The sequence below is a fragment of the Pseudorasbora parva genome, chromosome 16 (genome assembly GCF_024679245.1).
Source record: "Pseudorasbora parva isolate DD20220531a chromosome 16, ASM2467924v1, whole genome shotgun sequence".
In the NCBI taxonomy this organism is placed as follows: domain Eukaryota; kingdom Metazoa; phylum Chordata; class Actinopteri; order Cypriniformes; family Gobionidae; genus Pseudorasbora; species Pseudorasbora parva.
The window spans coordinates 44,922,997-44,947,278 of record NC_090187.1 but is presented as its reverse complement, the minus strand read 5'-3'; the positions used below and the strand labels follow the sequence as shown (position 1 = coordinate 44,947,278).

Genomic DNA, 24,282 nt, shown 5'->3' with positions numbered 1-24,282 from the left:
CTTGAGAGCGTTCCTAACAAGATAGAAAACAGAAGAAGTTTGTGAAATCTGACGCAGACAAACTCAGAGCCAGACAGACTTTACAACAGCCGGCTTTTAATTTAAAATTTAGAGACAACGGCCCACAAATGATTACAAAAAAAAGTGATGAAGAAAAAAAGCGTCACTAACACATTAAAAGGTTTGAAGCGGCTGGCGAGATTGTTCGGATGTGACAGTCGTGATGTTTCTAAAACAAAACAGCGGCGTGTGTGTGTGTGTGTTTCAGGCGTTGCGATCGAGGCGAACGTCGACCTCTCGTCCGTTGATCTTGGTGCCGTTCATCATCCTGCAGGCTTTATCCGCGCTCTCGGCCGAGTCGAAACGAACCGTCCCGCACCCTTTGGATTTGCCGTTCTCCATCTTTATCTCCGCGTACATCACCTGACCTGAAGAACAACACAAATGAAGACGTTTGAGATTAATCTAAATAAAATGCTAGATTTATTTGGGGGTTATTATTTATGTCAAATCAATCAATCACATCTAAAATAGGTTTGTTTACACAATGCGTGTGTGTACTGTGTATAATTTTGAAACACACCATGTATACATTTAAGAAATATTTGCATGTATTTATATAATTTCTATGTAAATATAAAAAATGTTGTACATGTTCATGCATATGTATGTATTTATATTAATTGTGTGTAAAAACTTATTTTGGATGCAATTAATCAGCACTTCTATAAATAAATATAAATTATATATAAATAAAATATAAATATATTAATATAATTAATTAATCAAAAAAAAAAAAAAAAAAAAAAAAAATATATATATATATATATATATATATATATATATATATATATATATATATATATATATATATATATATATATATATATATATATATATACACACATACAAACTGTCAAATTGATTAATTGCATCCAAAATAATTAACATTATTTATTTTATCTCAATCATTATGATTTCTGTATTTATTGTTCCAGCTGTCTTGTTCTCTCCTGAGCTGCAGTTTAACGTCACTTTATAACAGTCCTGTTTTATTCCTAATTCTCATTAAATGTAAAGAAAGAGAAAGCAGCTTTACAGCCGTACCGCAGTGACTGAACTTCTCCTTGAGCTTCTGCCAGGTCAGATCGTACGAGAGCTGCAGACGCAAAAGATTCCCATCAAACACACCTCAATGTGACACACACACACACGTTTGTTTTTGTGAAATGTGGGGACATTCCATAGGCGTAATGGTTTTTATACTGTACAAACCGTATTTACTATCCCCTTACACTGCCCCTAAACCTACCCATCACACACACACACACACACAGCCCCTAAACCTACCCATCACAGGAAACATTCTGCATTTTTACTTTCTCATAAAAACTCCTCCTGTGTGATTTATAAGCCTTTTGTAAAGTGGGGCCATGGGTAATGTCCTCATATTTCACCCTCTCCTGTAATACCTGTGTCATACCCATGGCATTATACACATTTGTGTCCTCATGTCACAAAAACAAGCACACACACACACAAACATCATCTTCATACGTACGTTTCTCACAAAGATCTGGCATCCGCCCTTAGACCTGTCACTCATTCCACCCATGTGACCGCTGTACTGGCCGAAGCCACGCCCCATGTCCATGTTTCCGGCCATCCGGTCAAAGCCAGAACTCATGCGGTCCATTCCCATATTCATCATTCCTCCTCCTCCACCTAAACACACACACACACACACACGTAACACTTTCAATTAATGCCCCATTAATGAACGCATTAACTAACATAAATAATGCAACAAATGTATTGCTCATTATTAGGTTATCTTTTGTAAACAACAGATATTAGATCAAAACAAAACTCTCAGCTCAGGTCCATTAAATATTAACAGATACAACTCTTGAATTCCATCATTCATAACTCAATGTTGAACATGAACTAAGATTAATAAATGCTGTAGAAGTGTTATTAATTTTTAATGTTAGGTAATGAAACCTTGTAAAGTGTTACAGACGTCACTGACGGTTCTCCAGTGAATAACGACTGAAGATTTGTGTCAATCACAATGAAGTGTGTGTGTGTGTTTAATGTAATTTGTGTGAGATGAGTGACCTAATCCAGAGCCCATGTGTCCCATCCCAGAGTTCCCCATTCCTGCATATCCTCCACCTGATGGGAAACACAAAAAAACATCAGTCACCATCAGCTCAAGTGTGTGCTCACACACACACACACCTGTGCACACACACCTCCAAACGAGTCACTGAACTGGCGGCTCATTCCCAGGTCACTTCTGCCGAAGTCTCTGTCCATCCCTGTGATTCCAGAGCGATACATGTCTGCACACGCGCACACACACACACACACACACACACACACACACACACACACACACACACACACACACACACACACACACAAACACACACAAAATGATGCAGTGCTTCACCAGACAATGAGCTGCTTGCATACAAACGAGCCAAATGTCACTCTTTAGCATCTGAACTGCTATCAGAAACTAGATATTTCTATTTATTTATTAAACTATATTTTTATTATATACATATTTTAAAAAAAATAGCATTCAGTTGACCTTTTTATTATATATAGACTTTTTATATATTATGTTAAAATTAATAAACATTCAATTAAAAATTGATAAACGTTTGAAAATGACGGCGTAAATATTAGTATTATTTTACAATCCTATACATAATTATATTTTATACTCAATTTGTTGTTTTACAGTACAAAAGGTACAATGTTGCATTTCTTTACTATATATATATATATAACAAAAAAAAATTATATATATAAATAGAAGTTTAAAGGGGTACTTCAGCGCTGGGAAGATGAATCTGTATTTAAACGGGGTCATCAATGCAGTAGAAATGTGAAATTATTTTTGAATTTGGTGTCTTCTAGACTGAGAAAAGACAGAAAATGTATTTTTGTCCCATGGGGATGAAAGACTACAATTCCCAGAATGCTTCGCTGCCCTGTGAGGCCATTCCCAACGCCACCAACTTGATTACAGTGACTGAGTTAGAGGAGACACTACAATTAAAAACTGAACATGTGTGTTCAATATAATGAGTGAGTCGCCGCGCGAGTCTCACAGCACTGAGCACTAACTGCACGAGTGATGAGAGCTGAGGTAATCGCGACTACATTCGCGGCATACATTCACACAGGAGTTCAGTCTGGCACGCGTTTCAGTTAATGCCTTTGCAAGCTTAACTTTCATAGAAATGAATTTGAGAAGTTAAAAGACTTACATTGCTCTCCATAGCTCCGTTTAAATTATCCTGTCTGCAAGCTGAGCTCTCCCTGCCAGCTGAGTGTAATCTCCCATCCCCCATGCGCAGATTCAAAACATGCGGAAATAGCTCCCTCTGCTGGCTGTAGTCTTTAGCCTCTGGGCAAACATTCCTCCAATGATGCAAAAATCGTCATTTTGCATCATAGGAGGAATTTTTCCAGAAATAAAATGCATAAATCTCTTGTCTCAGGGAGATATGAGGGGGGAAAGCACAATAATTTGAATATTCTCCAGGGTTTCTACTGATACAAAGCCATATGCTAATCGCTGAAGTAACCCTTTAAGCTCGGTTCACTTTATGGTTAGTGAGTAAAGCAGATCTCACTGCAAAAAATGCTCTTCTTACTCAGTGATTTGGTCTTGCTTATAGTCTAAATATTCTTAAATCAAGATGCATTGACTAGATCAGTAAAATTACATGATATTTTTTCTTGTTTTGTTGAAAACTAAATCAAAATGAAGAGAGTTTTTGCTTAAAACAGGCAAAATGATCTGCCAATGGGGTGAGAAAAATAATCTTATTTTAATCAGAAAACAAGATTTTTTTTCTCACCCCATTGGCAGATTAAATTGCCTGTTTTAAGCACAAACTCTATTCATTTTTATATTTTTTCCCAGAAAAAAAAAAATCTCGTCATTTTACTGATCTAGTAAATGCATCTTGATTTAAGAATATTTCGATATTTGGACTGGAAACAAGAAAGAAAAAAAACTAAATAAGAAGAGCATTTTTGCAGTGCAATAAAATCCCTCACTATACAATAATTCACTCTTATAGAGGCGTTCAGTTCATCGCCTGAACATTCCCGTACGTCTTCAAATACTGTATATTACAGAGAAGAATCGCAATGTACATTTTTTCCGGTATCGTGTAGTTTTACCTCCCATTCGGCCCATGGGTCCCATGTCTCTGCTGCCAAATCCTCCCATTCCGCCCATGCAGTCCATGCTGGAAAACCCTCCACCCATCCCTACACACACACACACACACACAGATGAGCGTCATCACGGCTGATCTCTGAGGCGATTGGCTTCAGATGAACGTGACGGCTCTCTCACCACTCATGCGGTTCATGCTGCTGCATCCCGGCCCGTCCATTCCTGCCAGATCAATCCCATTTAGTGATTAAAAATGACATTCGCTTCATCTCACAGTTGATGAATGGACCAACATTTAGTGAATCAGTTCAAACGAACCAATTAATGTTAATTACTAGGGGTGAAACGGTACATATATTCATAACGAACCGTTTAGGTATGGGGCTTCCAATACGGTGCCGTCTTTAACAGTCGGCTTGTTTTCAGTGTTTTTTTTCTCTTAATGCAATCTTAAACACTTGTTTCCCGCGGAACACACTTCAACCCAAAATCCCACATGAACATATGCAGCATTCTGTCCATTTAATCAGGAAACTCAAACGATAAAAGCCATTTGCCGCTCTGTGCGTGACTGACCACTGTATAGACAACTGAATGCGATCGTCATAGTCAATGAATAAACATGAATGAACATTGAAGGTGTGTTGAGGACACATTACAGCTGTAACGTGTGTAATCTCAGTGTCTCAACGGCGGAGAGACGTCAATAAAACAGCCCGAAAACAATGAGCCTCACTTTAACCTCAGAAGTCCTATATATTCATTATATTCTACTGGGGTGTGACGAGATCTTATAAAGTCGAAAAAACGGTCTCACAAGTGTGAGGGTGAAGTTAGGATAGAATATGCCAACGCTACGATCACATTACGCCTCCACTCTAGTTTTGCTTATTGCAGAAATAAAAACTATTTAATTCAGGAGGATAACAGTCGCTTAAATTCCATCAGCTGAACTAGAATGAGATGTTCTTGTGCAGCCCGTGACGAGAAAATGAGTGTGTGTTACGTGTTAGTGAAGCGTTTGCATTGAGCGTGTGTTACGAGTGTGTGTTACATGTTAGTGGACTAGACCGTGGTGCAGCAAAAGCGCCAGACTTATTTTTTTTAAATGCACGTTCAGCACCACCAATTCACGGAGTCACACAATCGCGAAATTTAACCCTTTGGTCCTTTTCGCGGTCAAAAGTGACCGAAGCATTAAAATGTAACTTTTCCACCCGGGAAAACCAATGTAATTTATTTCAGTTCAATAATATTTTTTGATTATTATTTCAAATTTTGAGGGAATTTTATGATACTATGCAGTATAAAATTATTTGCTATTTTTCCCCATTCAAATAATTATTAAAGGGATAGTTCACCCTTTACTCACCCTCAAGTTGTTTCAAACCTGTTTGAATTTCTTTCTTCAGCTGAACACAAGGGAAGATATTTTGAAGAATGTCAGTAACCGAACAGTTAACTGGAGCATTTGACTTCCAGAGTATTTTTTTTCCTACTATGGAAGTCAATGGCTCCAGTTAACTGTTTGGTTTCTGACATTCTTCAAAATATCTTCCCTTGTGTTCAGCTGAAGAGAGAAACTCATACAGGTTTGAAACAACTTGAGGGTGAGTAAAGGATGACAATTTTCATTTGAAAGTGAACTATCCCTTTAATAAAAATATATTTTTTTAAATTAAAGCAGTTATGTTAATAGAGACAGGGCATTCAAAATATTTTTTTTAAGGTAGCTATTGCCCTCTGGTGGCAGTAAAAAAAGAAAAATTGAATTGACTGTTTGAAAGCGGCTCTCTGAGGCATGCGAATATCGCCCAATATGACAACCATTTACCGTAGCTGTAACCATCTCTTAGCTCTGTATTATGTTTGAAGAAAAATGTGGTCTCTGTTTGCACTTTGAATATTGAGTACTTTGAATATGGTTATTGTTTGCACATAATATCTATGATCAATTAGTGGGAAGGAGTTCAGTTAGGAGGCCAGAAGCAGCTCATGTGCAGTTGAGGTCTGAAGAGACGATCATACAGAAGAGAGAGTTTGACACAACCTTTACAATGCTAGTTGTCTTTTACTGTATATGATAATTCGTACTCAAAGTAGAAATGAAATTCGATCGAAATTCATGACATTCATTACATGCTGATTAGTTTTATTATTTGATTATTTATTTAGTTCTCTTCCCTGCTGTACCGAACCATCAGTTTTGTGTACCGTTACACCCCTATTAATAAATAAATAAAGCATGCATATGCATATATATATATATATATATAATTAAACATGAACACACCTCCAGATCCCATGGAGGACACGCCCCCTCCACTGAGACGGTTGGCGTTGATTGGCTGCCCGCCGGGACCCAAACCCATACCGATGCCGCCCAGACCTCCTGCAACACACATGACAAACACACATTTACACTAGGGATACCACAATACTCAATATAATATTGAACCGTTCGGTATTCACGGTTCAATACGCACTCGTGAACTGCATTTTTCACGGTCTTGCCGGTTAAACATTACATTCGCTTGCTTATGCAGTTTTGCACTGAGTGCGCACTAAACGTCTGTCAAACACACGTGATTACTGGGCTAAGTGACGATTAATCGATTAATTGTCGATAAGACATTTGATCGATAAGACTTATCGATCATCGATTAAGCAGGGTCATGCGCGTGCGTGCGGCTCAAACGCGAAACGGGAGGAAAAATGAAGCAAGCGTGCCCGAGTTCTACTTGGGGCCATTTTACAGCTGGAGTCACACCATCATGACTGCAAGCTTGCATGTGCATTCGCAGCCTTTTGTTTTGTGCAAATTTTGTAATATTGTGTTTATTTTGTGCAGGCCTATCTATATCTGATTTATCTCATAAGGATGCATTTGGTTAATAATTAAAGGGGCGGTGAAACACTCAGTTTCAGTCAATCTCATGTCAATCTTGAGTACCTATAGAGTAGTATTGCATCCTTCATATCTCCGAAAAGTCTTTAGTTTTATCATATTTATAAAAGAAATATGGGCTGTACCGAGTCTTTCCGGAAAAAACTGAGCGCCTGGAGGCGTATCGTGTGGGCGGAGCTAAAGAATGACGAATGTGCACAAAGCGGTGACGTCCTCAAGCGTGGAGAAACTCATCTATCTCAGCTAATACAGATAATGATCCACAATCAAATCTGAGGCTGAAATAAATTGAACAGGAGAAACGGCAACATCAGGATGTCCGTCTCTGTGGTATGGACTGTATTAAGGGGCCTTTGTGTGTCTTTACGCGCAGTTTATGAGGACATGATTCGGTTTATGGACTATTGTATGTGACTAGACCTTAGAGGTAGCAAGCAAAACGGTTTTGCACGTCAGAGTCAGACTAGTGTAACGTTATACAGAGAACAGCAATGGAGTCCGTTAGCGCATTTGACTGACGAAGCACGCGATCGTGTCGTTTACTGATGTTTACTCACGTGACGGTAGCCAATAGCAGAGACATTTGAAGTTGATTTACTCACCGGCTGCTTCCAAAGCAGGACCGAACCTTTACCGCTGGGACCGCTCCGTCAGAAACACACTTCTTTGGTATGATTTGGTGAAGTCCTGACAGCAGTGACCGTGGAGATCCACTTTGCGACGCGACTGAAGCGATGCCTTGAAGCTTCCCGTCATTTCTGCGTTCAAATCGGTTCAAATGCAGCGCTGCCTTCCCAGAATGCTGTGCTGAAGCGTTGAAGTCGCTCGACGTCACCCATAGGAATAAAGTGGAGCGCGGCGCGTCAGAAGTGTTCACGGACGACTGGATCTGCAGCTGAGAGTGTGTATGGGCGTGCGTTTCCTCTCTCGCTCTAGTCACGCGCGCGCACCCTACCGGGAGAAGAGCCGTACGGCCCATACAAGGACACTCCGCTCTATTAACGTCAAGTAGACCCATACTCGAAAAAAACTCTCCGAAACTTGTGAGAAACCGGAAGGAGTATTTTTGACACAGAAATACTCCATCAAACGTCCAACATTAGTTTTTGAAACTTTGTCTATGTTTAGGATGGGAATCCAAGTCTTTAAAGGTGTAAAAAGCTCAGTGTGCAGGAAACAGCATTTCACCGCCCCTTTAACGTTAGAGGCGAGCGGTAGTAAAAGCGTGGCGGTGATCAGCTTCAGTGTGCAGCTCCAACAGCAATGCACAGCTAATAATGACTATGAGTGGGACTGTCATATTACACAGCATTAATGAGAACACTAGTGTAATAAAACATTGTGATTGTTAATTATTTGGGTTTATTTGCCGTGTTTCTCATTGGGTTGATCCAGGAAGAATGCGTGCACAACATGGTTCTCGGTCACGCACTCTGACTCGCGCATGTAACTTGGTTAAAGTTCACATCAGATTGTGCAGAAGTAATTTGTAATATTACATTTATTTTGTAACGTTATACATGTGATCAATCATAAAGGATGCGTTTCTTTTAGTGAAATAAAACGCACTAACGAATGGCTTCAGTCAGTGATGGCTACCGGTTTTCATTCAGTGCTTTGGCTTTAGCGCATACAGAGCAATGCATAATAACGATGATTGGGACAGTCATATTATATAACAGAAATGAGAACACTGTTTTAATAAATGGTTGTAAAGTCATTGGGTTTAGGTGCCGTGTTCAGAGCGTTGTTCCGGGACGAGCGCGTCTCCCATTTTGAATATGAATTTCAGCAACTCAATTCAAGTTCACTTGTGCATTCGCATCATTTCGTGAAGATATATAATTTGTAATATTTTGTAAACTTTATATAAATCTGATTAATCTCATATAGGAAGCTTTTTGTTGAGTTAAATAGTTGAGTTAAATACACTGAAGCTCTTACCGGTGTTGATTCAGCGCATCCGCTTCAGCTCACGCAGTTCACACAGCAACGCACAACTAATAATAACCATGATTGGGGCTCACATTACATAACATTAATGAAAACAATATTTTAATAAATCGTTTTGAATTAATTGGGTTTAGGTGACGTTTCAGCACGTTGTTCTTGGAAGAGCGTCCACACATTCTGAATAATCAGATCTGAGGCGGCGTTCGTGTTGTATTACAGGTTATATTTGGTTATTAAATAAGTCATTTAATTAAATTATAAATAACATCCGACTAGTTTTACAATCCCATAGCTCTTTGTTTAGATAAAAAATCCTTCTCATTTATTTGGTGAACATGGCGTTTTGAGCAGCATTTGCACATCGTGTCATGCTGTCGGCTACAAGCCACTGCTGTAGACGCATATTTTAGTATTATGGTTAACGATTAATTGATCGTTAATTTAAACGACGATCAATCATGGGAATTTGTGAAAATTGACATCCCTACTAAGTAGTCTTACTTCTGTCAAACACACCCAAGGTTAACATATATAAACAGTTGGTTATGTCTAAAGTGAAAGTAAAGTCACGTGTGTGTGTGTGAGATGCGAGCAAGGGCCTATTGCACATAACATAAGGGATTAAGCCGGGATATCTTGGTGATCCTGGCTCAATTTATCCACTAATATACAGCTATCTTTGATTATCATTATCGTTCTGGGTGTGAGTGTGCCTTTAGGGTACGTTACACACGATATACTACATTTTGCATCCAGATGACAAGATCCCCAAGATATCCCGGCTTAATCCCTTATCCTACTTTTGTGCAATCGGCCCCAGGTCTTTAATTGAGAGCCTAGTGAACGCTTGTCCTTAAAGGGACAGCTCACCTCAAATTATGTTAATAAAAAAACAAAAGACCTTTAATACAGTAGCTTTTAATCAATGTCGTTTTAATTTTAGCCTACATTTATTCATTCAATTTCATACTTAAATGCTGCTGTACCTCTCTGAGCTGCCACTGTAAATCTTTAGATATTTATTTTCTATTATGCAATTTCAATGGGAGTGTACAAGGGTTTTTAAAGTAAAGTTTTACATTTAAGTAAGGGTTTTCAAGTCTTTTAAGTAAAATAAAGAAAGTATTGCAATAAAAACGTTCTTTAACCTTTTTCTGTTCCTGTCGACTAAGAATAGAATAGCAAAAAAATGAACCGAAAACCGTGGTTAAAAACTGAGGTGTGTGTTGAACCGTGGACTTTGTTGCATTGTTGCATCCCTAATTTACACAAGCATACACTTGCGTATACATAGATACACACACACACACACACACACACACACACACACACACACACACACACACACACACACACACACACAGGTAAAATACCGAAAGCTCTTACTGGGCAGCTGTGGCGATTTCTCTGCTGGCCGGAAGTCATCAGGAGGAAAAGATTTATCATCCTACAATAAACCAAACACACAAATTAATAACAGGGTGGCTGTGCTTCATACACACACAAGCTGTTCTAGAACAAACACAAAGTCTTACCATTTTCACATGCATCTGCCTGTCAAACAGCATCTGATTGTTGAACATGGCTGAGAGCGGGAGTAAAGGAAGACACACACACACACACTCCAAAGCCTGTTTTCTCATACTCTAACACGTCACGTCGTCTTTCAGACTAGTGGAGGGAAACATCCAGAACACATGAGTGTTTATTTTAGTGCACTTGATCTATTTGTTATAACACAAGTTAAACACAATGATTGATTATATTTATGTATATTTTGTATTTTACAGTATTGCTCAATGAAACAATGACTACTTGTTTTGAACCATAAAGTATTGCCTCATTGTTATAGTTTATGAATTAAGTAATTTTAAAGGCTTAGGTCTTTATTACCACTAAAAAATATATTAATCAATTAATCAACAAAGACTTCACTTGTTTCATTACTGGATGAATCAGTGTTTTTGAACAAATCTCGAGTGAATGATTCAATGACTCACTCAAAGACTTCACTTGTTTCATTACTGGATGAATCAGTGTTTTAGAACAAATCTCGAGTGAATGATTCAATCGCTAACTCAAAGACTTCACTTGTTTCATTACTGGATGAATCAGTGTTTTTGAACAAATCTCTTGAGTGAATGATTCAATGACTCACTCATAAAGACTTCACTTGTTTCATTACTGGATGAATCAGTGTTTTTGAACAAATCTCTTGAGTGAATGATTCAATGACTCACTCTAAGACTTCACTTGTTTCATTACTGGATGAATCAGTGTTTTTGAACAAATCTCTTGAGTGAATGATTCAGAGACTCACTCAAAGACTTCACTTGTTTCATTACTGGATGAATCAGTGTTTTAGAACAAATCTCTTGAGTGAATGATTCAATGACTCATAAACAGTTCACTTGTTTCATTACTGAATGAATCAGTGTTTTAGAACAAATCTCTTGAGAGAATGATTCAATCGCTCACTCAAAGACTTCACTTGTTTCAATAGGAACTCTATTGAAAGGATGGATGAATAGGATGAATCAGTTTTTGAACAAATCTCTTAAAATGAATGATCCAATAACAGAAACAATTTAACAGTCAAGTGTCGCCACCTACAGGTGTAATGATTTAATTAACACAGTGTTTATTTTTTTAGCGTCAAGTGTCTTTCAAAAGGTGATTCACTATTTTGATGGCTACCGTAGACAGTGTTTATATTATTGTAAGACAGAAAAGACACATCTATACATGACTGCTCTCTCTGGATCAGAACGCAGATCTAAAACTTGTCAAAGTTTTGAAAGTCAGAGCCAAATCACTATCATTTAGGAATTATATCTAGAGGGTGTTTGAATCGATATTTAGAAATCAATACTTTTCCGTATTAAGCTTTTCCCTGGTTAAAGGGTTTGCTTCTCAGTGAATGAAGTTATCAGTGTGGCTGTAATTAGGGTTCTCTTATATTTAGTACTACAGCGAGCTTTTACACAACACATAAATAAGTAATTTTCTTGGCATCAGCAGGATACAAATGGCTTGAACGGCCTCCAGCGGCTGCTCAAAGCTGACCGTCCCCATCCCTCGACTCTTCCCATCTTTGTCCTCTTTCACATCTGCCCTCCTCACCGTCCCCGCCATGCCGAACACTTCCTTTAGCTTCTTCCAGCCCACCTTAAAGTCCAGCTGTGGAAAACACAAACAAGACGTGTGTGAATCCGGAGTTAATGAACATGTGCTTAAGATTACACACAGACTATATGACTCAACTAAAGAACGAACGCAGTTAGTATATTATATAGAAGGCCTGGCTCTCAGTCTCCGCTCTAATTCATCCCAAAGCTGTTCTATCGGGTTGAGCTCAGGACTCTGTGCAGGCCAGTCCAGTTCCTCCACACCAAACTCCTCATCCATGTCTTTATGGAGCGACGCTTTGTGCACTGGAGCGCAGTCATGCTGGGACAGGAAGGGGCCGTCCACAAACTGATCCCACAAAGTTGGGGGCATGAAATTAGAGGTCGACCGATTCATCGGATTTGCCGATTAATCGGCACCGATAGCTGGTTGGTGGAACAATCGGTTATCGGCAAAAATCAATACCGGTAGTTTTTCCGGTTTGCGTCCGTTGCGGGAGCGGCTGAGAAGGCTGCTGTCATTACACAGTAGCCTACGAGAGCTCTGAGAAGGGTCTGCTGGCGTTATACAGCGCGAGAGCGGCCTCTAGAGGACAAATGAAAAACTATCACTGTTTACATTAACACGAGAGGACACGAGGCTCCGCGCTTCACTGAACGCTGCACAGAGCACTGACACATCTGATGCGCGTTTAAAACACCAACAGAGAAACGGTATGAATACAGAACACTTCAGTACATGTTACCTAATCATTATAAAGTAATTGATTGGTTGACTAGATGCTTTAGCAGGGGAAGAACACCAGTATATGTACTTTGTCGTCGAGGCTGACAGGATGCTAATATTAGCAGCAACGGTCTCCTCAAGCATTTAAAACGATGTAACGGAGAAACTTTTTTTGATGTGAGAAACTGTATCATGCATCCAACAAAAATATAAACGCATTAGACGTCAATACATATGTGGTTATTTTGATAAGAAAACCGTTTTGTTCTAAAAAAGCGAACTGTTTGGATTTATATGAAATGATAACACTTAATATAATACAATAATATTCAATTTGTAACATTAAGTAAGGTTAATAAATGCTGTAGAAGTATTATTCACTGTTAGTTTTATCTGTTAACCTTTTTTTATGCACTATAAACTAACATGAATGATTAAGGTAGAATTGTATTTTTTAATTGAATTTTTCTGTTAGAACTCAAATTAATATTTACATATGAAATTTAACACATTTTCATGGTTCAGTACTTTTTAAATTTCTTGTAATAAAGTTCAGCACTGCTTGTTTGCCTGTTATTTTATGTATTATTATATTTTAATCTAGTATCTTTTTAAAAACTATCGGTCGATTAATCGGTTATCGGCAAGCGAGGTCCAACCTAACTATCGGTAAAATCCACTATCGGTCGACCTCTACATGAAATTGTCCAAAATGTCTTGGTGAAGCATTAAGAGTTCCTTTCACTGGAACTAAGGGGCCAAACCCAGACTCGTCCATGGGATTGTCAGACTGAAGCGTGATTGGTCGCTCAGAGAACACGTCTCACTGCTCTAGAGTCCAGTGGCGGCTGCTTTACTCCACTGCATCCCACGCTTTGCATTGCTCTTGGTGATGTAAGGCTTGGATGAGCTGCTCGGCCATGGAAACCCATTCCATGAAGCTCTCTCCGCTGTTCTTGAGCTCATCTGAAGGCCACAGAAGTCTGGAGGTCTGGAGCTGTTGACTCTGCAGAAAGTTGGAGACTTCTGCGCACTGTGACCCTCAGCATGCGCTGACCCCAATCTGGGATTTAACACTTCGTGGCTGAGTTGCTGTTGTTCCCAATGGCTTCCTCTTTGTTATAATCCCACTAACAGTTGAGCGTGGAATATTTAGTAGTGAGGAAATGTCAGGAATGGACTTATTGCACAGGTGTCAGCCTATCACGGCCCCACGCTTGAGTTCACTGAGCTCCTGAGAGAGACCCATTCTTTCACTAATGTGTGTAGAAGCGTCTGCAGGCCGAGAGCTGGAGTTATACACCTGTGGCCATGAAGAGACTGAACACCTGAACTCAGAGATCTGGAGGGGCGGCACAAAACTTTTGGCAATATAGTGCATCTTTATCTCAGTTAATTACTTGGTGAAAATATTTGGAAAACCCATAAAAGAAATGATTTTCTACTAGAACGGCCCTGACTCACGTTGGCCACGAACACGGTGTTCCCCAACCGTCCGGCCTGCAGCGCGCTGATGATGTCCGGAGGGATGTTGGGGTTGTTGGCGATGGAGGGAGGAATGCTCATCCCAGCCGGACCGCCATCTTGCCCTCGACCGGATCCGAACATACGGCTCGATCTCTGCAGAACGCGCCGCGCATGATCACCGTCTGGATCCTGAAACAGGCGAAACACACGTCACACACTGTCTGCACACACACGTCGGGATGAAGGGATCTGAAAGCGTCTACCTCCTTAATGTTCAGCGGTCGTCCGTTCAGATCATGTTTGCTCATGATGTCAATGGCTTTCTTCACAAACTCTTCATCTTTGAATTCAACAACACTGAAAGAGACAAGCAGCGGTCAGGACAAGTACAGCTGTGTGTGTGTGAGAGAGAGAGAGAGAGAAAAAGAGTGTGAGTGAGTGAGTGAGCGAGCGAGCGTGTGAGGTGTGAGAGAGAGTGAGTGTATGTGAGTGAGCGTGTGTATGTGTGAGAGTGAGCGAGCAAGCGCGTGTGTGAGTGAGCGTGTGAGAGCGAGTGTGTGTGAGAGTGAGCGAGCGAGCGCGTGTGTGAGTGAGATTGAGTGTGAGAGTGAGCGAGCGAGAGCGTGTGTGTGAGTGAGTGAGTGAGAGTGAGCGTGTGTGAGTGAGTGAGCGTGTGTGAGTGAGTGAGCGAGCGAGCGTGAGTGAGATTGATTGAGTGTGTGTGTGAGTGAGCATGTGTGAGTGAGATTGAGTGTGTGTGAGCGAGCGAGAGAGAGAGTGAGCATGTGTGTGCGTGTGAGTGAGCATGTGAGTGAGTGAGCGCGTGTGTGCGTGTGAGAGAGTGAGTGAGTGAGAGCGTGTGTGTGTGAGTGAGTGAGATTGAGTGTGTGAGTGAGCGTGCATGTGTAAGTGAGAGTGAATGTGTGTGTGTGTGTGTGTGGGCGAGCGTGTGTGTGAGTGAGTGAGCGCGTGTGCATGTGAGAGAGTGAGAGCGTGTGTGAGTGAGTGAGCGAGCGTGAGTGAGTGAGTGTGCGTGCGTAAGTGAGAGTGAATGTGTGTGTGTGGGCGAGCGTGTGTGAGTGAGTGAGAGAGTAAGCGTGTGTGTGTGTGAGTGAGCGAGCATGTGAAAGAGTAAGCGAGCGAGAGCGTGTGTGTGTGTGAGTGAGAGAGATTGAGTGTGAGAGTGAGTGAGCGTGTGTGTGTTTAAGTCAGAGTGAATTTTTGTGTGTGTGTGTGTGTGTGTGTGTGTGTGGGCAAGCGTGTGAGTGAGCGTGTGAGTGAGAGAGCGTGACATGTACAACTGTGTGTGTGTGTGTGAGAGAGTGTGCGTGCGCGAGTGAGTGTGTGAGAGAGTGAGGTGTGTGAGATATATTTGTATATTTACATCATTTAAATATGACTATTTACATAAGTTAAATATTAACACTGAAATTATGAGCTCAATGAACGCTCCAGATGAAATAATTCGATGTTGTGAAGCGGTTTCTTACCCACAGCCCTGCAGGTGCAAGTCCCAGGAAGAGGAGGAAGAGGAGGACGAGAAGAAAACATCATTACAAACACATCAGCTCAAACAACGTCAACATCTCATTAGTGCCTCAGAGAGATCAATTACAGCACATGAGCTCGTTTGGAACGGATCATTTGGCTACGGTGAGATGGACAAATGAAAGCAAATGAACTCAGGGGGGCAAATGTTGTTACGGGATAAAGGACGGATAAAACGGACAGATGGATGAAGGGGTTTAAGGGAAGACACCTGACAGATGACTCTCGTAGGTCAGTTGGCGTGATCTTAAGTCCAAATCAAAAAACACCTAAGCAATAATCATCAGATGTGAGACAGATGGACCCCAGCCAAAACGGGTCACCACCAATCATAAATCATCATCATCATCATAATAGGCTTTACTGTAACATCAACACCATCCATCCCAAAAGTCAAAAAGGTACAACAGTGTAATTCGGCTCCAACCAAGTGCGATTGTAACCTCGCAGATTCACCAACACTTACCCTTGACTTTCCTTCTCCATCCTTAAAGAGTTCCACGTATGTAACCTCACCAACTACATGAGACATACAAAAGGGAAAATACCACAGAGAACAAAGCATTTAAATCACCAATGGATCGGCCCGGGTCAAACGCTACACACACACCTGAACCACGCGGCCCGCTCTCCGCACGAGCGCCGCCTCAAACCTAATTCATTCGACTATATTCAGGTGCAAAGATTAGGAATAAATCACAGGTTTGACCACCCACCTGTACAATCCTTCAAAAATCAGTGAGATCAAGCTACAGTGTGACTATACCACTAAATGTATGCACAACAGCCAGAGCAGAACTGAGGAAAACGCTCAATTTTAACACACTGCGCTACGTGACAAATACGAGAGAGAGGGAGAGGCAGGGCGATGGTTGGCTGCGCTCTCGGCGTGGGTTACCTTTCTCGCGCATTAGATCTTTAATTGCCTGCCACTTCATATCATAAGGGATATTGCTAATGAACACCCGGTTCCTGCTGGAGGACTTCTTGTCTCGCTCTTTGTAGGGATGGTAGCGGTGGGACTTTCGGCCCCCGGAGCTCTTCTCTTTGGGCTCCGACTTCTCCTCGGCGTCGCTGCTAAGACAGAGAGGAGACACTGTTAACCACATGCTTATTTTAGGCTACACTGTAAAAAACTATTTTGAAAAAAAGTTCCCTGGTTGCCTTAAAATTTTGAGTTAATACAATGAACATTTTTTGAGATTCAACAAACTTTATTAAAATATTATTAAAAGATTTTGTAAGCATATTGGGTAGGGGTGTCCATGGTTAACCGATTAACCGTTAAAAATTGCGTAACCGAGTGAAACATTTTGCTCGGTTAAGTGGCGTCAATGACGTGCTTTGAATTTAGTTGTAATATATTTTTGCACCACTAGAGACCGCCAGAGCGCTCCCAGACATTTGTAATATCCACAAGAAGTCATCATGACCAGTTTGCTAACATGAAGCGGGCAAAGAAAAGCACAGCGTGGGAGCACTTTAAAATTGAGAGTGACGGGGCAAAACTCAAGTATTGCAATGCAGCGCTTACTGCATATTTCAGGCTATACGTCGCTCTGGAGAATAAGTTGCATCAGTCAAAAAATGCGTCATGAAGAGGAAATTAACATAAGTCGCATTAGGGCAGAAGCAGAGCGGGAGCCGTGCGCGCTGTGCATAACGGAGCAGAAGAAAGAAAGTTTGAAGTGAGAAACTTGTGAATGACTAGAGAAAAGCAGACGTAACTTTAACTGTAATGAAGAAAAGAAAAAAGCTAATCGCGGACTGAAAGCAAGATGGCCAGAGCTGAAGGGACGAGTCCACAGATGCTTGAACTCTCTGCCGGGAGAGGCTCAGCCGGGCGAGTCAAGCGCTGTGGGAATCGCTCTCCGCTGCATATTTTACTGCATGCCCTAATCATGCAGGCGCCCTCGCGGCCACTCGCATCGCTCGTGAACTGGAGCGCATCTCATCCTAATTTAACCAAACTCAGCGTACGCCTCGCAGACATGAAATATATCTTAAGAGAGCTTGAAATGTCTTTTAACAATTTAAAACGAAAAGAAATAGGCTACTCTCTGATTGTGTAATCCATGATGTGCATTTCTCTCTATAGGCGCGTTCACTACGGAGATGGTGGTCGTCAAATTAATAAACTAAAAATAATAACCCTGACGCACACTATGGTTAACCGAGTATTAACTGCTAAGGGCCTCGGTTAACGGTTAATGAAAAACTTGAAAACGTGCAGCCCTAATATTAAGTAATTGTGAGTTTCATTAGTGATGACGCAGCCAAATTGTGCTATTTTCATGATTTATTAATTTTTTTATGTGGTTCAGATACAATAATATTTTGAGCTTCTATTTATTTAACAAATTTCCTTCATTCATTGTATCAACTCAAATTTTTTAATTTTTAAGGCAACCAGGTTACTTTTTTTTTTTTAAGTTAAACCAACAAAAAAAATTACAGTGTAGGGCTGCGCAACATATCGAAGTTATCAAAATATCGCAACTGCACGCAATATCTGAAAGATTTTTATAGGCTACTTTAACATTGTGAAAAGTGTACGTACGGTCGACGCGTAGCAGAGAATAAACTGAGCACACGACTGTTACCTATGTGACTCTTGACGGTAAAAAAAAAAGAATTATTAAACGCAATAACTTGCGAAAACAACTCCTTGCAGTCTCGCGTTGTCTGACAAACGTGCGCACGAGCCGCCTCTCAGATTCGTGATCCCTTCAGTTCAGTTTTGTGTCTACAATACATTTGTTTGTTTGTTTACCTTGACGTTAAAATTATATTGTCAGTAGGGCTGGGCGATATGGAGCAAAAAATATCTCGATATCGTTACAGGAAAAATAACCCCCCAAAAACTACAACAAAAACAAAAATGCCAAATACCACAAATTCTTTTATTTTTTATTGAAGTGCAAAGAGGTCAGTTCATGAAGGAACAAAGGAAAGAAATCATCTGCCTCGACGCTTCGCTTAGTCCATTTAACTACACACGGATGCTGCAGAAAGACATTTTTTGCGCAAGGACTCGGAGTATGAGCGGATTGCGGTTATATCCGCGGTTTAGGTGCCTAAACATCCCAAAGATTGCAGGTGGATGAGAGAAACCGTTAATATGTTGATTTTAATAAAGACGCAGAACTCATTTCACGCTAAAACGCAATGAATGCGTGTCGTTCTTTAACTTTCGTTTTCAGCTCATGTCGAGATCAAGCGATGCGAAAGAGAGAGAGAGAGAGCGGGCATCAGCACTGGTAATATCATTTAGTCTCGCTGTTTTTAAATGAAGACAACTGTGTGTTGAGCTTCAGGATGCGACGCTGAACTTTTAAAATTATGTTGTCAGTAGGGCTGGGCGATATGTTAATTTTTGGGGGGCGATAATCGCCTTCAAAAACATCGCGATATCCGATAATATCATCTACTCCGCACTGATCCCGCCCACTCCCCTGCACCACAAAATTTTCCAGGCATAAAATGGAGGACAACGCTTAATATCCAAGAAAAGATGTACATTAGTAATTTGGCAGAATTATGGATTTAAACCAAATGCAAATGGTGAACCAGTGGACCCAACAGAGGCTATCTGCAGGCTGTGCAAAAAAAAAAGAAGAAGGAAAAAAACGAAAGAAAGTGAACCCTCCGCAGCCATATTCACGTAGGCTACATTATACCCAGCAGTAGCGGCCTCGTTTCCGCTCTGCAGCCGCTTCTCAAAGACGACGGATATGTGGTCGAGCGGCAATGAAACATTAAATGTCAATTAGAGCTTAGATCGTGCTCAAAAAATCAAGCCCGACCCTACCGGAGCTTGTGCTCGTTGTGTCCGAGCCTTGCCCGGCCCGGCACATTAACTGTAATTATGAGAACGAGCCTGTAATGAGCGAAGCGGACCGGTGTGACTCATGTTAAAATTAAAATTAACGAAATAAGCTGATAACATCACTGTTTTTCCAGAACGACTGGAAATCAAATTTTGCTGCAATATTGTCCTGTTTAACACTGTGAAGGTGCTTTGAAACAATCGTCATTGTAAAAGAACTAGTATAACAAATAAAGTTGACTTGGCTTGACTCAGCTCAATAACCCGCAGGCGCGCTCGTGAACCGCTAACCTGTAAAATAATTAAATCCAGCCAGACATTTATCTGTAGCTCACTTTGTTGTAGCCATTAAACAATATTTGTCTTCTTTCTTTTTGCATATTATGTTTGAATAGGCCTATTATAATAGTATTTTTACATTTCATCTGATTATGATAAGTGCAAAGATGCGAGTGAGTCAGAAAGGCTTTTGTTGGTTATATTTAGTTTAATATTAAGTTTTGTAGAAAGCATTCTTTCGTTTTGTTTAAATTGTATCTTAATTTTAATAAAGGTTTCTTTGGCCAATTGCCTGGGTTTAATAAATAATATGCAAATGGAAGACATGTGTCGAAGTCGCGGGAGTGATCGCTTTAATTTCTAATGAACTGGAGCGCGTGTCTCATAAATAAACCGAAACGCAGCCGGCTACTTGCCTCACAGACATATGCGCATAGAAAGCTTAAAATGTCCACTTTTAAACGAAACCATTCGAAACGAAAATATTTAATTAAGCAAAGTGCAGTGTTGACGCGAGCAGCTCATGCGTTTCTGTTCAGAACTGCGCTCCGTCACTGCACGAGCTGTGAGTTTAACGCGCATTTTTACATCACTTTAATATATTTTTATTTCATTTTTTATATTATAATAATTTTATTCTAACACCTTTATTTTATAGTATTTAAAATACAGGCCTATGGTTAGCTTTTATAGACATTTTCAACCTTTTAAGGTTGAGCTATTTTTTTTTTTTCCCGTTGAGCTATTTTTCCCCCCAAAGGTTTCTCTCGTTTTATTTTTAGCGTAAGTAGGTTATTTTAAATGTTTTCCAGGTTTCCATGTTTGATTAATGTTTGTATTATTAATAGGCTATTATATTTATAATTTAGCCTAATAGGAAATAATATTTTTAGAGCGTTTTAAAACATTTAGCCAAGCCAATGTGCTTCTCTTTGCGCGTGTATAATGAAAACACAACCAACGTCTTCTCCATAATTCAATGTTTTGCTTTAACACATATAGGCTACTGTAGCTATGCATCAAAAACACTAAAAAGGTGAGTGTATGGTAACTACTATTTATAATGTATTTGGCAACGCAATGTCCTGTGAGTTTATCAGTCGTCATTTTTATGATGTCGATTATCGTCTGATAACACTGACTGTTCGATATCGACATATTTGCGAGACATCGTCGATATATGATAATATCAGTAGGGCTGGGCGATATGAGCAAAAAATATATCTCGATATCGTTACAGGAAAAATAACCCCCCAAAAACTACAGCAAAAACAAAAATGCCAAATACCAAATTCTTTTTTTTTTATTCAAGTACAAAGAGGTCAGTTTATAAAAACTCCCCGATTACATAAATAATAATAATTTAACCGTAAAATAAAATAAATAATAGGCCTACAATACATATAGCCATCCTTTCATTCATTTCATGCTTTTCAAAAGACGAATCAAAACCCTTTTTTACACTTAAACAGTAAGCATTCTGCAGAAAGATGGGGGCATGACTGAGATATTAATAAACTGATTGTCATAACACCACTTCCTGTTAAATGTTTACCAAAAATCAAACAGTAGATGTCGCGCTCTTTACTAAAGCGTGACTGAGCGCCTCATCATGCGGATCACGTAGGCTACACATGAGCCGATGTTCACTTCTTTACCAGTTACAGAACGTAATATGAACGTCAGAAGGTAGGCTATAATATGATGGCTACAGTACAACTTACAGAAGAGCACTGTGTCTCAGACACCCGGGATGTCTCGTATGGGTTAAAACATGAATAGACCTATTCATCATCAGTGGTGTCGGACTGGGCGGATAAAGGCTGCTTTCACACCTGCCTCATTTAGTTCGGTTGAATCGTACTAGAGTTCGTTTCCCTCTTTGGTGCGGTTCGTTTGGTCAGGTGTGAAAGCAGCGATCGCACTCGGGTGCGCACCAGACAAGCGAGACCTCCTTGTAGAGCTGGTCTCGGTACGCATTCAAACAAACTCTGGAGCGGTTCATTTGTGGTGAGAACGTGATCCGACCTCGAACAGAACCAAGTTCAAAAGTACTGATCATTTTTGGACTAAACCAGCTGCCGTAGTTAGCTGCGCTGACATTGTGTGCATGACATTATTACCTGATAGATCATTGGAAATATTTTCGGAAGATGAGCATGTCAGAGTTAATAATTAATGCACGCCTCCGCTTGACGTGACGAGCGATGCGCGGTCGCCGTCTGCAGTGCATTAGAGCGTTGTTTTCACGTAGCATCCGCGCTTCATTATAGAGATGTATTGTTTGCATACTGTGGTAAACACACACAGTGTAGTCGATCATGGCCAGGGACAAAACCAGCCCGCAGTCGTCTCTCCATAGTGTTATTAGAGTTTGCTGGCTTTGCCTCTTCTGTTAGATTTTTCCCACACGTAAATTCTGACCAATCGAAAAGCAGTTTAGGAAATACGCCACGGCCAATGAGTGATGTGGATGATGTCATGTGACTGCGCTTTGGTTCGTTTCAACTGGTTCGGACCGAAGCAATCAGTGTGGTGTGGAAAGGAAGCAAAAAAGCTGAAAAATGCAACAATGTATAATTGTTTGCCCTTGGTTCGGACCAAATGAACCGAACTAGAGATGTGAAAGCACCCAAAGGGTACTGAGTACCCAGGGCCCAAGGCAGGGTTGGGTAGGGGGCCTTAGAAGTCAGTTTTCTATACATATACAGTAATCAGAGAGTGGCTTATTTTGTTTACATTTTAAGTGTTTTTTATGATAAAAATGTAATACTCCACCCATTGGTATCACTATGGTATTTGGTACGGGGGCCCAGCAAGATGGTTTGTACCCAGGGCCCAAAATATGGTGCTTCGCCGCTGCTCATCATAATCCCGTGATAAAGCTGACAAAAGTAGTTTGTGTTATTTTTGGACCCAAATGTATTTTGGATGCTTCAAGAGACTCTAATTAACCCACTGATGTCTCATATGGACTACTGTGATGATGTTTTTATTCCCTTTCTGGACATGGACAGTATAGTGTGCATACACTTGCATACGCTCTCGGACTAAATATAAAATATCTTAAACTGTGTGTGAAGATGAACGGAGGTCTTACGGGTGTGGAGCGACATTAGGGAGAGGAGTTAATGACAGAAGTTTCATTTTTGGCTGAACTGACCCTATAAGATAATCATTTAATGAGTTTGAGAAGACCCGATTTGTCATGACACCGGAAACGCTTCTCGAAAAAGATGCAGGGGCGGGGCTTGATTGTTTTCCACGGGAATTTGATTGGATGGTTGCGGTTCGCGGCAATATTCCATACAAACCCGAGAATCGTCCATTTTGATCTCATTGCGACTTTATCAAAAAGGAAATGAAAAAATAAAAACACTTTTGGGCGCGCACAAATGCGCTCTACATAAGAACAATCGCTTATGAAGAGGCGGTTGCTATGGGTAACCGCCGTGATTGGCGCGCGCCACTTATGAAAGCAGCGCCACAAAACAAAACAAGCACAGAAAAATAACATTACGCGCCGAGAGGCACTAAAACTGGAGGAGCCATCTTTAAATACTGAGACTGAGCTGAAGTGGGAAATAAACGAGTTTATTTTACCCTGTGAATGCGCGGTGCTCGCACGCAGGCCGCGCAAACAACACACACACGTAAGAGACGCAACACACGCAGGATATATGATTTAAAATGCTTGGATTTACGTTTTGTCGCCATTTGTGTTGTCCTGTGTCTGCTGGGGCTCCGGCTCTCCTTCCTCAGTTGGAGAATCGGCTGATTCTTCCTCCTTGTTTTCAGTCAGATCCAGCGCCAGCTCCGCGTCCGCCATCACTGCTGCTCTCTCACAATCGCGCGTAGGGCGCTCAGTTATCGCGAGAACATGCGTCACGCGAGAGCAAAATGGCGCCGCCCGGTTGGTCACATGTCTTAGCAAACTCAGCCCGTTTCCACCACTAAATAAAAAAAACAAAAAGAGTAATTTTTGTCTCAGAATTCTGACTTTTTTCTCGCAATTGTCTGATATAAAGTCATAATTGTGTGATATAAACTCACAATTGTGTGATATAAAGTCACAATTATTTGATATAAAGTTTATATCAAATAATTGTGACTTTACTGAGAGTGGCGGCTGGTAATATTTTTTTTGGGGGGGGGCGCGGGTTTTTTTTGGGGGGGGGGGGGGATTTACGTATATTTAAGTATAATTATGTTAATTTAAGTATAATTTACTTA

General features: G+C 40.5%; 1 protein-coding gene across 1 annotated transcript; it reads right to left on the bottom strand.

Moving 5' to 3' along the window:
• Nucleotides 1-76: 76 nt before the first annotated feature.
• On the bottom strand, nucleotides 77-23,932 carry myef2 (myelin expression factor 2). Its single transcript, XM_067419164.1, has 17 exons — nucleotides 23,754-23,932; nucleotides 16,840-17,015; nucleotides 16,408-16,460; nucleotides 15,884-15,891; nucleotides 14,657-14,750; nucleotides 14,391-14,582; nucleotides 12,098-12,251; nucleotides 10,607-10,656; nucleotides 10,458-10,518; nucleotides 6,504-6,602; nucleotides 4,391-4,432; nucleotides 4,213-4,302; nucleotides 2,259-2,348; nucleotides 2,122-2,178; nucleotides 1,562-1,725; nucleotides 1,108-1,159; nucleotides 77-428 (listed from the first exon to the last, which is right to left on the bottom strand). The coding sequence occupies exons 1-17, from the start codon at nucleotides 23,876-23,878 to the stop codon at nucleotides 265-267; spliced, it is 1,671 nt and encodes a 556-aa protein (XP_067275265.1). The 5' UTR covers nucleotides 23,879-23,932; the 3' UTR covers nucleotides 77-264.
• Between the last annotated feature and the right edge of the window lie 350 nt (nucleotides 23,933-24,282).

Excerpts from the sequence above, each read along its gene's own strand:
- myef2 (XM_067419164.1), bottom strand. The coding sequence starts at position 23,878 with ATGGCGGACGCGGAGCTGGCGCTGGATCTGACTGAAAACAAGGAGGAA. Across the intron at positions 2,179-2,258 it reads GTTCAGTGACTCGTTTGGAG|GTGGAGGATATGCAGGAATG; the intron begins GTGTGTGTGCAC and ends GTTTCCCATCAG. Across the intron at positions 1,160-1,561 it reads GCCAGATCTTTGTGAGAAAC|CTCTCGTACGATCTGACCTG; the intron begins GTACGTATGAAG and ends TTGCGTCTGCAG.